The sequence below is a fragment of the Clytia hemisphaerica genome, unplaced genomic scaffold (genome assembly GCF_902728285.1).
Source record: "Clytia hemisphaerica strain Z4C2 unplaced genomic scaffold, Clytia hemisphaerica genome assembly, whole genome shotgun sequence".
NCBI classification, from domain to species: domain Eukaryota; kingdom Metazoa; phylum Cnidaria; class Hydrozoa; order Leptothecata; family Clytiidae; genus Clytia; species Clytia hemisphaerica.
This window is the reverse complement of record NW_027104472.1, coordinates 286,414-300,667: the sequence shown is the minus strand read 5'-3', so window position 1 is coordinate 300,667 and position 14,254 is coordinate 286,414. Positions and strand designations below refer to the sequence as shown.

Here is a 14,254-nt window from a genome sequence, read left to right as displayed (position 1 = left end):
TGGGAACAGTGTTTTGTATGGAGACGTATGGAGGTAAGTTCAAAAAATGCCAAGAATGCCAGATTCACCACATCTTTTTTATTTGGCATTTATGGCACTCAAATTTTGCCACATTTGCCAAATTTTGTCAATCGAATGCAAAATAAAACACCATTTAGGAGTGTGGACTGCGCACGCGTCAATCAAATTTTCCATTGTTTTGATTTTAATATCTGATTCTCATAAGGAAACATAGCAGAAAAACGGTAGGTAAAGAACTCCTTTTATAATCATAACTTCTTTTCCTCTTGATGAATTTTTGTGAAATTTTCAGGAGAGACTTATAAAATTATCATTGATATATATCATGTTCAAATATCTAAATCATTCTCTTTAAAGGGAATTTTAAGCCAGCAAAAACTAAGTGATACTTGTAAACTTAAGTTTCTTACCATTTTCCATAAAAAACAATCGAAAACATTACTAGTTCCCAAAGTCGGAGACCAGAGCAAATGATCTTCCTTGATGAAGGCGCCCTTTTGGATCTATTGTTAACTCATTTAAAATGGTAGAAAGAGTTGCAGAATGGTAAAGGCGCCCGCCGTTCGAGGGTGGTAACGCCAAAACACCCAATATGATCAGCCAACAGAAGGCGAGTTTGTTGCCGCGCGAGTTACATCATGCACTCCACCGTAGCGAAAGCACAAACAACATTTCGCAATTATAAGAATATCTTATGTGCTTAATTTTATTTGACTTTGAGAGCTTCATTGAAAATGAAAAAGTAGAAAGATAAGAAATGCGCTGGTTAATTTTGTTTAAATAGGTGTGTTCTATCATTGTTGAAAGCTGGAGAAATTTCTACCGGCGCAAAGATTTTTTACAGCCAATTAAAGGCACAGTCTGCTTATAATTACTATGTTTGCTATATCGTCTAGGCAAAAAACGGTAAAAAAAAGATGCAAACGTAATTTTTTTATGAGTGCGGTTATGATTTTTTTGATTGCGGCCGCGTACAGGAACTCGCCAAATGTTCCTAACTGTAATTCGCTCAAAATTTTGTCTTTTTAAAAAAATGTCACTAATCAGTGAAATCTCTCCATTCTACAGCAAATGTGTTTTCTAATTGCGACTGAAGAAGAACAAATTTATTCATATACATACACATAAAAGCCATTTTCAATAAGCCTCTGGTGTAAGGGACAGACAACAGACAGGCTTTATTCCCTGCACTGCATGCTGCTGTTGTTTTTGCTGTAACACTTAATTTTTCTACCAATTGTTGTCAAACAAAATCTGTTTCAGAAAACTGGCGCAGCTCTGTCATTATTGTCGAACTTTTTTGCGGCGGTCCACATCAGTTTTTACTGCCAATATATATCGAATTGTATATAGCTTGTATATATAGTTTTGTATATAGAACCTGACCTGTGTTGACAAAAAAAAGACTCTCTAGAAAGTGGTGACTTCTGAAAACTCCTTTTTAATAACAAAGACTTTCCAGTTTCAGTTTTTTGGTTTTGAACATTGAAAAGGTATGCAACCTTAGGTAGCTCATGATGAAAGCTGCCTCTCATATCTTCAAACTTTGAAATCCCCACAACTTTCTATAAATTGCAATTGAAGTTGATGGCAAATTTCTTTGATCTTTGACTATTCTCTTTCAACAGCACAATTCTAAGAAAAAAACCTCATGGCTCACTGCTACCGTCTACCATCTTTTTAGAATGTAAATAGATCAATTGTTGCTACTAACAACGTGTAATTTGCCGAATGAAAATTCGACCGAATTTGATAGTGAGCGCCGTATTTCGAAGGAAGCGGATCATTTTGAGATTATTCAACATTTTGGTTCTGGCTGCCTGGGCATTCCTCAGACAAAACCTTACATAACCTTTCACATTTACATAAATTTTGACAAAGGATGGCTGACGAGACGGACCTTGAAACCTACAAAGCTCAACTTGAGCAAGTAAGAATTAATCTCTCTCTGAGAATTTTATAAGTGTCTTTTTTTATTTTTGTTTTTTCTTTCTTTTTTTAAATTTTCATTCAAGATCATCACGACCCTGCCGGTGCACCCGACAGTCGGGTGCTGTTGTCGGGTGTTCTAAGTTGGAAATTTAAACACCTGACAGTTGGGTGCACTTTGTCGATTGCTACATCTTGGGCGCTTTTAACAGCACCCGACATATAACAAAGTTAGGAATTTTAGCACCCGACTGTCATGTCGGATGCGCTATATTGTCGGGTGTTTTCGCAAATTTAGAAATTTAGCACCCGACAAAACACCTGACAGCACCCGACTGTCGGTTGTATCTCTTATTTTTATGGAAGCCCTGACAGTCAATACCTTTATTTATAAATAGTCAAATTAGGAACATTTTTCTTTTTACTTTTACCAGGATTCCTATCCTAATTAGGAATCCTTTTCCTAAGAAGGAAGAAAAAAATTCCTAATTAGGAAGAAATATTTAAAAGTTTAATATCTCTGAAACGAGCCACATTCGCAAATTCCAAATGATCAATAGATTTGGGCGGTATATCGCAAATATGATACTGTAACTGTGCAAAAAATTGAAAAATTTCATTCGCGGATGGTGGAATAGACCTTTTTGCCTTTCCATCCGCCATATTCACTTGTATGCAAAAATTATGGTGGCCGAATTGCCGTGGCGAAATTCCCTTAGAAAGTATGCAAAACATATGCAAAAAGAAAGTATGAATTAAAAACTTAAATTAAATTTGCTTCTCTTGAAAACTAAAAACAATTATATTCACTCATCTCTTAGAACAAGCATTTCAAAAGACCATAACATTAGACAGAAACTCAAACTGAAAAATCACCCGCGAAGGTAAAAAACAATCCTTATTCGGCTGACGGCAAATTATTCTCCTGGGAATAGAGCCGCCAAATGATCAAATCAAAACATTGAGAAAGTGTGACGTCATAATTACTGCTTTCAGTTTGCGTGTTTTGAAAGTTTTATGTGTGTACTCCGTCTTCGTGGAATTTTTTTATGGCATGAAAACAGAATATGCAATGTCTTTACAGTAAGAACAAATTCCTAAAAGGCTTTTGTTGTTCTGTAAATATTTCCTTTTGGATTTTATTGTTCTAATGATTATAATATTTTCTTATAAGATGCTTTGTTGTCTTTTTAATCTTTGTGTAAACTTGCATATGTTTTGCATACTTTCCAACTAAATCCAACCACAGCATTTTCGTTCCTGTATTTTTGCATACAATTCAAGATGGCGGACGGAAAGGCGAAAAGGTCTATTATTAACGTCCCAAAAAAAATAATTCCAAATTAGGAATTAAAGGAACTGCCGTTTTTATTATCACGAAGAAAAACAGAAAGTGAGTTTCCTGCGTTTTATAAATAAGATGTCCATTTAAGATGTCCATAGAGAACTGAAGTTTTTTCTAGGATTAAAGCTTGGTCAGGCTTGGTCCCCTGAGTAAGTCAAGAGCTCAATCTTTCTTTCCCACCTAAATGGAACAGTAAGAACCAGACGAAGTCAATCGAACAACTTGGAACAAAAATCACAATCAAACCAATGGAACGTAATCAAACGCAATCGAACGCAATCGAATAATTGCGATTCGATTGTCGAACGTAATCAAATCTTAATCTAGGCGGCAATCAAAAAAATGTTGTGTTCGGGTCGTCTGACCGGCTGTTTATTTACAAGAAAACTCGATTCGGAGATTCAGTAAAATTGTCAGATTTTTTTTGGGTGGCAACATAATTACACCGACTTAAGGCGTCGGACATTTGAAAATTATTAAAAACCTGAACATATTTGGTACCGACCGACCGACTCGTTTTTATGTCATTTTAGGACCAGAACGCAACATATTTTTGATTGCCGCCCTAACGCCCGAATCCTGGGTAATATTCGATTGTGTTCGATTGCGTTTGAGGAAGGTTAGACAGTTCCATCAATATGCCAAAAACATTTTGTTCAACCACCTTCACTTCAAGATAGGCCGCCATAGAATGAACTTCCTTTTATAGGATGAACCATATTCATGTGGCTTTTAGCCTTGCAATATTTATAACTTCTCACAACAATATCAAAATTCTCACAACAATATTACAAACTTTAACAACAATATCAATACTCTCACAACAATATCAAAATTATGGCAACAATATCAAAACTATGGCAACAATATCAAAATTTTCACAACAATATCAAAATTTTCACGACAATACCAAAAGTCAGAAAAAATCTTAAATGCTCTCCTACAGTGATTTTTCTACGTCTTGTTGATGATGAAAAATCTTCCTTGAGGACAAAGTCAGAGGACAAACCTCGAGGCGCCTGCATGTGGCCAAATATTTTATATGGCAATTGAATCCGTCATACAGTTACAATAAATTTACGGATATTCTGGTAGTCGTCATGGATTGCCGTGGAAAAGTCCACGATGGCAACTGATGCACGGAATGTAGGAGTAGACTGCACCACATTTATCTTATATATGTATTCGATCGTAAGTATTTTCTGATTAATCTTTAGAAGTTGGTCCATACTGTCCATAAAGCTTATGATTATGGTTTCTCTGGAAGTCGGAAACTTTTGCAGCTAAACACCAGAGGCTTAATTTCTTTTCAATCGCAAGGTGATAACCTACTCTGGGTTTACCAGAGGCCAAGTTTTCAGAGACATTTATTCCAGCTGCGATACCCACGCCACGGTAGGGACTACTACGTGAAATACACACACAGGCGCCTCCTATGTGTAATAACTTAAGGTGGAAGTTTTTTTCATCATCATCATGAGACGTAATAAATCACTGAGGGAGGAGCACTTTAGGTTTCCCAATTTTTCATAATGTTGCTTTGAGAATTTTGATTTTGTTGTGAGAATTTTGATATTGTAGTGAAAGTTTGTAATATTGTTGTGAGAATTAGGATATTGTTGTGAGAATTTTGATATTGTTGTGAAAGTTTGTAATATTGTTGTGAAAATTTTGATATTGTTGTGAGAAGTTTGAAATATTGTTGTGAGGGTTTGAAATATTGTTGTGAGTGATTTATATTGTTGTGAGAAATGTTGTTGATGTGGCCGCTCAGGGCTTCCGTAGATTTTAGCTTTTTGAGTTTTCTTGTTTTCTAAAAGTTTACATTGAGGCTTCCCCAGCAGTACCAGTAACTTTGATTACGATATCACACAATGTTTTCTGAAGAAACTATTTCCAAATCACTTAACCAGACAGTGTCAATCGAACAACTTTGAACAAAAATTGCAATCAAACGTAATCGAACGCGATCGAATAATTGAACGGCTGATTCCTGGGTAATATTCAATTGTGTTCGATTGCGTTCAAGTAAGGTTAGATTGGTTTGATTGAAATTTGACTATGTTCCATTAGTTCGATTGCGATTAACTTGGGTCACAACGTTAGGGCTTTTTAGCGTGGACGGCCAAGCGCTTAAGTACCGTACCAAAGCCGAATACCATAGAACGAAATCAAAGCAATCAAGCGGCAAATCCTGGGTAATATTCCATTGCGTTCAATTGCGTTCAATTGATTCAGCATTCGATTTGTTTGATTGACACCGTCTGGACATAATCACTCTAGAAAAAAGTCCCTATCATAAAATCACGCAAACTGCTTCGGGGGCCTCTTGCAATGTTCAGCAGGTGATATCAATCTGTAGAGGTGCCAACCAAAGTCCACTTTCAATTACGCAATATAATCTCAATCGAACACGGAATTCTAGGTATCAATTGATTTGATTGAGATTGTTGCATTAAGATTCAATCAGATTTGATGTTCCTCACGTCATTTGTATTTCATTTCTGCCAATGAAGTTTCATACCCATTGATTATTTTTTTATGCTAGCTGGTGTGCTAGCTAGGCTGTAAAATAATTGGCATAAGGCCAAAAATTTACAGGTATAATATACCGTAAGTTGGTCATTTTTAACCACAAAATGATATCCATAGCACCCTTATTATATAATATCAACAGTATGAACTTTGAGATGATTTGTTTCAAAGTTATCAGCAAAATGAAACCTTTAAACTTGAAAAATGGATTTATAAGTTTGTCTTGCACATTGGATACAGGAATTTCCAAATGAATCATTTTCAAGATATCAGTCCCTTTTGCAGGAATTAAAAAAGCCAAAAAATCTAGACAAAGAGGGTGGGGGTAAATAATTGAACAGCAAACCATTAAATAAGACTTTTAGTGCTCAAAATAGAAAAATTAATCTCATAGCAAAGAAGTGCCAGAATTTCTGATAAGAATCAGGCCTTTGCAGCAGATCAAAGCAACCAGCGGCCTTGGTTATACGTCTGCCATTTGATGTTTTTTATTTGGGGACATTTATATTTTAGGGAAGGGGGCCTTTCTTTAAAGTTTTTATATATAACATAAGATTTTCTATGCAAATTTCTTTTTGGCTTGTCAAACAAAGACAGTTGCTGTTATTGATTTTGTTTCCTAAATTTATATCTGGTCTCACTTAACGACTCTTTTACACTCTTTTCTAGGTTGAAGCTGCATTACTGATTGATGAAAATAATGAAGACCTTCTGAAATTAAAACAAGATCTACTGGTAATTTAAAAAAATTCAGTCAATGCTCTCACAATTAAAATCTTAGTTGTCTATTACTAACAATACGATTTCTGTATAAACAAAGTTGAAAAAAACTCACGATCAAAGTGCTGTGGGAATTGATGACCCGGTACATTTTTGACCAAGTAGTCATATTTTAAATCCAAGGCAGAGACTTTCAATTTTCAGTTGATTTGTTTTAATAAAAGTTATTTTTGTAATTTCACTTTAATTATTATTTAAATGTTTATTCTCGTCTATTTCAGGAAGTGATCTCTTTGTCAGAAGAATTGGAAGAGATAAATGAGGTTTAATTATATTTATTCTGCTGTAAATATCTTTCCTCCTGTGCTTGATAATATACTTAAAGTATATATAAACTTTGCAAATTTCAGAATTTTTCAAAATTTTGAAATTTTGGACCTTTTTGCAAAGTTTGTCTTTGAAAATGATTATTTGTCCTAAATTGTTCTAGAAAGTTTTATGTTTTTCTATTTCTTATAGAATTTAAGCCCTAGATGGTGATGATGTTTTTTTGCTATCGCACCCTGTTGTATAGTAATGTTGTTTTCATATAGAATTTTCTTTGAAATTAGATACCAGAAGGTACAGGCGATGAAGAACCAAAGAAAGAAGAAAAGCATAAATGGAAGCAGGGTGATCGTGTCCAAGCTGAAAGAAAAGCTGATGGAAAGTAAGTTCCTCTATCCATTAATTTTTTAATTTTATTTATCAATTTGCTGTCACTGTTATGTTGTTGAATTCAATTGGAAAATTATAGTAGGTTTTTTCTACATTTACAAAATTTTTGCCAATTAATACACACTTCTTGAAGCGCATAAAATCCTTGAGCTTTATTTTTAAGATATTGTCACCAAGATATATTCTATTATATTATTAAAAAATTAAATCAAAAAATACTTCTAAGTGCTATCGTATCAAAATTGATAACAATCTATTGGATATACATATTTAGTTTTTAAAAGTTGTTTGGCTGCAATGATTTTGTAATGCCTTCCTTTGGTTGTCTTTCCATTTGTTTAGTTACAAATTTTTTTCTAATAAAACAGAATGCTTGATTAATTGGAAAAAGTGCACATTGTATTTTTTCATTATATACCCTTATCCTGAAGAATAGTTAACTTTCTTTTATGGATTTCACGAGATCTTTTGGATTTATTTCAGGCCGAGTTGCGATTTAAAATGTCTTCTATTGTCCATTGTTTAATTGATGTAAGTATCCAGAAATATCTCAGTCCCTTCTTCCAGCAGGATAGTGTTCATTGTTATAAGTTCTTACAAAAGCACAAAAAGAAATATTTCCTTCTTGAGATTTACCAATTTTCAAATTTCTTGTTAAAGAAAAACTTTACTTTAATCACTAGACATCAAAGCACTGAATGATTTGACATTAAAGGAGTTGACTTTTAAGACACTTTGGCTCATAACAACCTTATTCTCTTTAAATATATTTTTAATTATGAAATTTAGGCTGGAGGATGCCTTGCCTTTTTAAAAGCTCTTTTTATTCACTGACGTGTAAAAAACAAAATATCTCCTGGCCAAATTTTGAAATAAATTCATCTCGAATGACTTTCTATATGTATCTATCATTACGCTTTTCTTCCAGGGTGCACAATGCGAAGATTGAAATGATTGCTGATGATGGATTAACATGTGTTGTTAAATTTGATAATATCGGTGCCGTTGAAGTTGTCCAGGTCGGTTTGAAATCTCATCTCATGATATCCTCATAATTAGAAATCACTTAGATACTCTTTACTATTAAAACAAGGGTTTTATTTTATGTTGCAGTCGCCTGGCTTTTTATTTCACCACTGTCCAGTCCTATCAGATTACTTACATAATCGATTGGTAACTATCATTCTCTTGATCATCACCCCAGGAATTCTTTCTGCTCTACAATATGTATATTAGGACAATATGCACATTCTATGAGGACTGGAAGTGGTGTCTTTTAATGTGATGTAAGATCCAGTTTTTCACCTTTTTCTTTTCCACTATAGATCACAGGTCTACAGGCAGCAACTGAATCAACGGAACCTTCGCAAGAAGCATCTTCATCAACAACCAACCCTCAAGGTCAACAAAATAATACACAAAAACAAGGAAAACTTACAAGGTTTGATGAAATTATTATAGCTGGTTCACAATCAACCCTTTCTACATTTTTCAAATATCGATTGAAGTTATAAATATATCCTGAATTTGACATTTCAAGTCAATGTTTGCTCCCTCAAGTGATGCACAGGGCCTACTTAGGCTATCTTCTACTTGAAAATGAGTTGACGGTCTTACACAGCTTCATGAATAACGTAATGATTTAGCCTGGTGCAGAATAAATCATAGTAGACGTGACAACCAAACACAACAAAATATTACCAACATTTTTTCTATAGGGAAGAATTGGAAAGGCGAAAGGAAATTAAGAAAAAGAAATTATTGAAGAAAAAGCAAAGGATGAAGGTACAAATTTTCAATCTTTAGTAAAGTTTTCAGTAGTGTATTCTATTGAAACTTCATCCTATAATGATATCCTGTTCCCATTTGGCTGACATTTATGAGGAGCTGCATCGTGGTTCACCTTGGCTTTAGCCAGAATACCTTTTTTTCAAAGTAAAACATTGTATACAGTTTATACAGTAGTACTACTGTAGTTAAAGGGGCATTAAATAAATTAGTAAAATGTAAACATTGCGCGAACCACTGTCATTAAAGAGAATAATTAAAACTTGTCCAAAACAAAACAATTGAACAATCAAAATTAGCCACATTTGGTTTTATTTTTTATCCGCTGCATACAGTTTGTTTACAAATTTCGTAAGTACTGTTATGTCCCTTTAAGTAATTTTGCTTTAAAATCCTGAAAATTCTTGATAGGCAATATAAACGGTCTAAAACTTGAAAAAATTTACCGTGGTGGTACTGCCTTAGTTAATCAAGTAATATTATTTTTCGCTTACGCTTTTCTTTTCAAAGGATTTCGAGGAGAAACGTGAATCAGAGAAGAACAGATGGCAATCCTTCTTCAAGAAAGGAACTTCAGGGAAAGGCAAAGGCAAAGTCAAGGGGTTGAACAAAAAAAGTATATTTGCATCACGTGAAGATGGCAAAGGAAAGGTCAGGCAATTCTTTTTCATGATTTATTTAGATTCTTATCTACATCAAAGATAACTAACTAGTATATGCTTTCAGGTAGCTTTTAAAAACTCTTAGTAAGTCTGCGACCTCAGTCGGAGGCGACCTGAAGGCTCCTTTTTCTGATAGCTATCTACCCGAAGTTAGGGGAGGGCGCCACTCTTTCTCCCTAGATTGCTCCACTTATCCTTGATCCTTCTGTTGATTGCTGAGCATCAAGCAGAGAGGCATCAAGTACCATTTTTGGGAATCTATGGTATGACCCGGCTGGGGGGTTGAACCTACAACCTTGCGAACCGTAGTCGGATGTTCTACCACTGCACTACGCTTAAAGACTCTTAACTGTGTGCACTGTTGCCAGAGTGCTCTATCTGTAATGAAACAAATGAACCTTCATCTGCAATTCGTCCCTAAACACTCTCAGAGGGTGAAATGGGGGCAAGGTTTCATGTATTTGTTGGGATATTTGTAATAATTAGAAATACTTTTTGTTATAGATTGGCGTTGGGACATGTGGTACATCTGGTAAACAAATGACATCCTATACACCAGCCTCACAATACATGTACAAGAAATAGAGGAATCACAGTCTAGTCTGTAACTAAGGGTCTACTTAAATTGTCGAAATGTAAAGTAGGGATTTCTTCCATTCAAATCTTTATGGTCAATTAAGTACAACACCAGTTGCTTGTGGATATACATAATGTAAAAATGGTTTGTGATTGTGGAGATACAAAGGCTTGAGAAATTTGGAATTTTCAGAGCTTTGTCATTGTGCTTGGGACACTTGTGTACAAAAAAGCATTGTTAAAAAACCGGGACGATGTGAAAATCTTGATTTATAGATTTATAGATTATTTGCACATTATGACCAATTACATAATCCCAGAACGGGGACATAAGGTTTTTTCTCGAATGCTAAATAACCAGAAAGAGAAATTTTTCATCTGTTTTCCAAGTTTTTATTGGTTTTTAATAAAGTCAATTACCATCGAAAAAAGGTCTTAAGTCCTCTAGAATTTTGAAACTACTTATGTATATGGGATTTTGAATTTTTATAAGCAAACCTTTGTAAATCAGACATATTCAGATTCAAAAAGGAAGATTTTGTACCAGATTTAACTACGGTTTATTATATAGCAACAGTATTTTATTATGATCTGGATTTTCAGGTAGTATAATTTCGAGTCATACAATATGCACACACTCCTTTTATTCATTCATTCACTCCAGTGACCTTCCCTTTTCCCAAAGGTAATTTCTAGACGACTGCATCAATTTTAATACATATCTCCTTGAAGAGACAATCGTGATCACAAAAATTATATGGGGGATTTCCTAAGTGTCAAATTTTCATTGGTTGAAGAACCTGTTTATCCAAGATCGTAATTTTACTCTTAAATCTATTAAAATTGAAGCATCCTTTGAGAAATTGCAGGCTAAAGTCTGTCTCAAAATAATTTGCAGCTGAGACAAAAAATGGCTGTAACTTTTAACAGAATTTGAATGAAGTTGCGATTTTGTGCTCGTTGAAAAGATATTTGTGAGTGGAATATTATCAAACAAAAAAATTTGAAAAAAAAGAAAAATGAAAATAAAAAATGTAGAAGAAAATTCTCATCTTCTTCTCGAAATGTGGTATAATTACCATTTTCACAGGAGTGATTCTTCAATCTTAGACTTTTTTTGCTTGATAATATTCCACTCAGAAATATCATTTCAATGAGCACAAAATCGTAACTTGATTCGAATTCTATCAAAAGTTACAGCCATTTTTGTCTCAGCTGCAAATTATTTTGAGACAGACTTTAGTCAAAAATTTGCGCACTGGTTATATTCTAACTTCTACTTTAAATTTTTACTTTCATTTATACTCAACTAAACTATAGTTACTTTCTTTTATTTTCAGGTCTGAATAATGAAAAAATAAAATAGATAAAAAAAGAATTTAAATAAAGAAAGAAATGAATTTCATTCGAAGAGTTGTGAATAATTATCAAAGGGCTGGCCCACATCTTAAAAGATACTTATCTTCAGAACATACACAGGGAGAGAAAAGTTACACCTGGCTTCTAGTCTTTCCTGTTGCAACTTTTGGCCTTGGAACATGGCAGGTGCGTCGTTTGGAATGGAAGAAAGGATTGATCAATGATATGAAAGAAAGGACACATTCTCCGCCCTCACCGTACGAAACTAGAGATATGTTGATACCGGGGCGTACCGCCCAAATGGAATATAAGCCAGTTTATGTTGAAGGCGTTTTTGATCATAGTAAAGAGATTTTGCTAGGACCTCGAACCAGAAATGATAAAACCAATAGAGATCCAACTGGCTTAATAGCTCATGGTAAGGCGGAGGTTGGGTACCATATTGTAACACCCTTTGTATTGGATAATGGTGAAAGAATACTTATCAACCGTGGTTGGGTTGATAGTAAAAGCAAGGACCAGAAAACAAGACCAGAAGGACAAATTACAGACCATGTTCGCATATCTGGTTTAGTACGCAAAGGTGAGGGTAGACCTCAATTTAGTCCTGCTGTCAAAGAAGGTAGTTTGAATTGGAATTATTGTGATGTTTATGGTTTTTCGAATATCTTGAATACATTACCTTTGATTATTGATGCAGATGATAAGAGTACCGTTCCTGGTGGACCAATAGGAGGTCAAACTCGTGTCACATTACGTAATGAACATTTAAATTACGTCATCACTTGGTATGCTCTCTCAGCAGCTACTTTGTTAATGTGGTTCCAATTGCGCAAACGACCATCTGCCATGTTCAAAGGTCCAAAGACCAAGGAAATTTGAGATTTATGGTTATTTATTATTGATGGTTATGTGTTTGGTTAGCTTGTATGGTTGTTATAGTGATTTGAAATTTTTGGAATCTTACCCAAATTGATTCAAAATGGAACTCACTTTTGCAATAACTCGAAAAACAAACTAAAGTCTGTCCAGATATAATTGGCAGTGGAAACAAGAATGCCTGTAACTTTTGACAGTCAAATATAATTATGGAAATTCTTTTTGCTTGTTTTAGAGAATCAAGAGCGCTATATTTCAATGTATTTTTTGTTGAAAAATTCGCGACTTTTAGCGGTTAAATTTGCTATTGCAAAAATTGAGCTTTTTTTCTACTTATGCTATAATGTTCATTTTTACACCAGTGGTAGTTCAACCTTAGGTTAAGAAGGTTGTTAAATTTCAAGGCAAACAGAAAAGTCCTTCGGAAGATATGGGACCCGAAATACCCCTTAGTAGCACTTTTCTGTGAAATATCAAATCTCCAACTTATTACTAAAAACGGGGGTTATGTTATCTTTTTTTAACAGTGCAATTAAAAGTGCAATTGGAAAATGTTAAGTGTTGGTGCATTGGTTTATTGGTATCATTGATTATTTCGAAACGAAGTCACAGTATAATTGTTTTTATTGAAAAGATAAGCATGAACTTATATTGCCTTTGTTATTTTTAAGTCATTAAAGAACTTTGCTAATTCCCAAAACACTAAACACAGTATGGATATGAGGTCATTAAAGAGATCGTAAAATGTATTATGATCAAAAAACTGTGTTATCAATAATCATATCACTACCCCCGTTTTTAGTAATAAGTTGGAGATTTGATATTTCACAGAAAAGTGCTACCAAGGGGTATTTCGGGTCCCATATCTTCCGAAGGACTTTTTTGTTTGCCTTGAAATTTAGCAAACTTCTTAACCTAAGGTTGAACTACCACTGGTGTAAAAATGAACGTTATAGCATAAGTAGAAAAAAAGCTCAATTTTTGCAATCGCAAATTTAACCGCTAAAAATCGCGAATTTTTCAACAAAAAATACATTGAAATATAGCGCTTTTGATTCTCTAAAACAAGCAAAAAAAATTTTCATAATTATATTTGACCATCAAAAGTTACAGGCATTCTTGTTTCCACTGCCAATTATATCTGGACAGACTTTAAACTAAAACTAAGGACAACAAAAATTGTGTGGCATGATAGGCATGTGTCAAAACTGTTCTTCTTGCTTTGATAACAATTTACTTGGTATGGTAGTCTGGTAGTCATTATCAGAAATTGATAAAGATTAATTTTATCTAACCGTCAATTTCAATATTCTTCATTCAAACTTTGAAGTCATGCTATATAATGGTGTTATATATTACAAACACTCTTTCATTTGGCTGAAATTTTTCATTTTTAATTTAATTTTATGAGTATTTTTCTTTTCTTTTTGTTGCTTTTATTAACCCTTTGAGTGCCAGGGCCTTTTTTCTAAGTTTTTTTTTAAAAATCGCTAGTTCAAACTTTAAGGGCTTATATCTCCTGATCTAGAAAGAATTAGAAGCTCGTATATAGCTCGTTGGATAGCTTAGAGTCTCCTCTTTCTTTTGGGCGCCTTCGGCGCCGCCCGATTGAGGAAGGGCGTGGTAGGCGGCGGCCAAGGGGGGGGTACGTTAGGGGAATTAAACAGTCAGGCCCGCTGCGCGGACCTGACTGAACTGATGGAAAGGTGCCCAGTGGTAAAAC

The 14,254-nt window shown here is 34.3% G+C and overlaps 2 protein-coding genes across 2 annotated transcripts; both read left to right on the top strand.

Moving 5' to 3' along the window:
* Window positions 1-1,720: 1,720 nt before the first annotated feature.
* On the top strand, window positions 1,721-10,841 carry LOC136821302 (survival of motor neuron-related-splicing factor 30-like). The gene is made up of 9 exons (XM_067077534.1): window positions 1,721-1,951; window positions 6,500-6,565; window positions 6,832-6,873; window positions 7,162-7,259; window positions 8,196-8,286; window positions 8,593-8,708; window positions 8,986-9,052; window positions 9,566-9,706; window positions 10,222-10,841. The coding sequence occupies exons 1-9, from the start codon at window positions 1,904-1,906 to the stop codon at window positions 10,300-10,302; spliced, it is 750 nt and encodes a 249-aa protein (XP_066933635.1). The 5' UTR covers window positions 1,721-1,903; the 3' UTR covers window positions 10,303-10,841.
* Window positions 10,842-11,599: 758 nt separating this feature from the next.
* LOC136821338 (surfeit locus protein 1-like) lies at window positions 11,600-12,668 on the top strand. The gene has a single exon (XM_067077576.1). The coding sequence runs from the start codon at window positions 11,689-11,691 to the stop codon at window positions 12,532-12,534; it is 846 nt and encodes a 281-aa protein (XP_066933677.1). The 5' UTR covers window positions 11,600-11,688; the 3' UTR covers window positions 12,535-12,668.
* The last annotated feature ends 1,586 nt before the right edge of the window (window positions 12,669-14,254 follow it).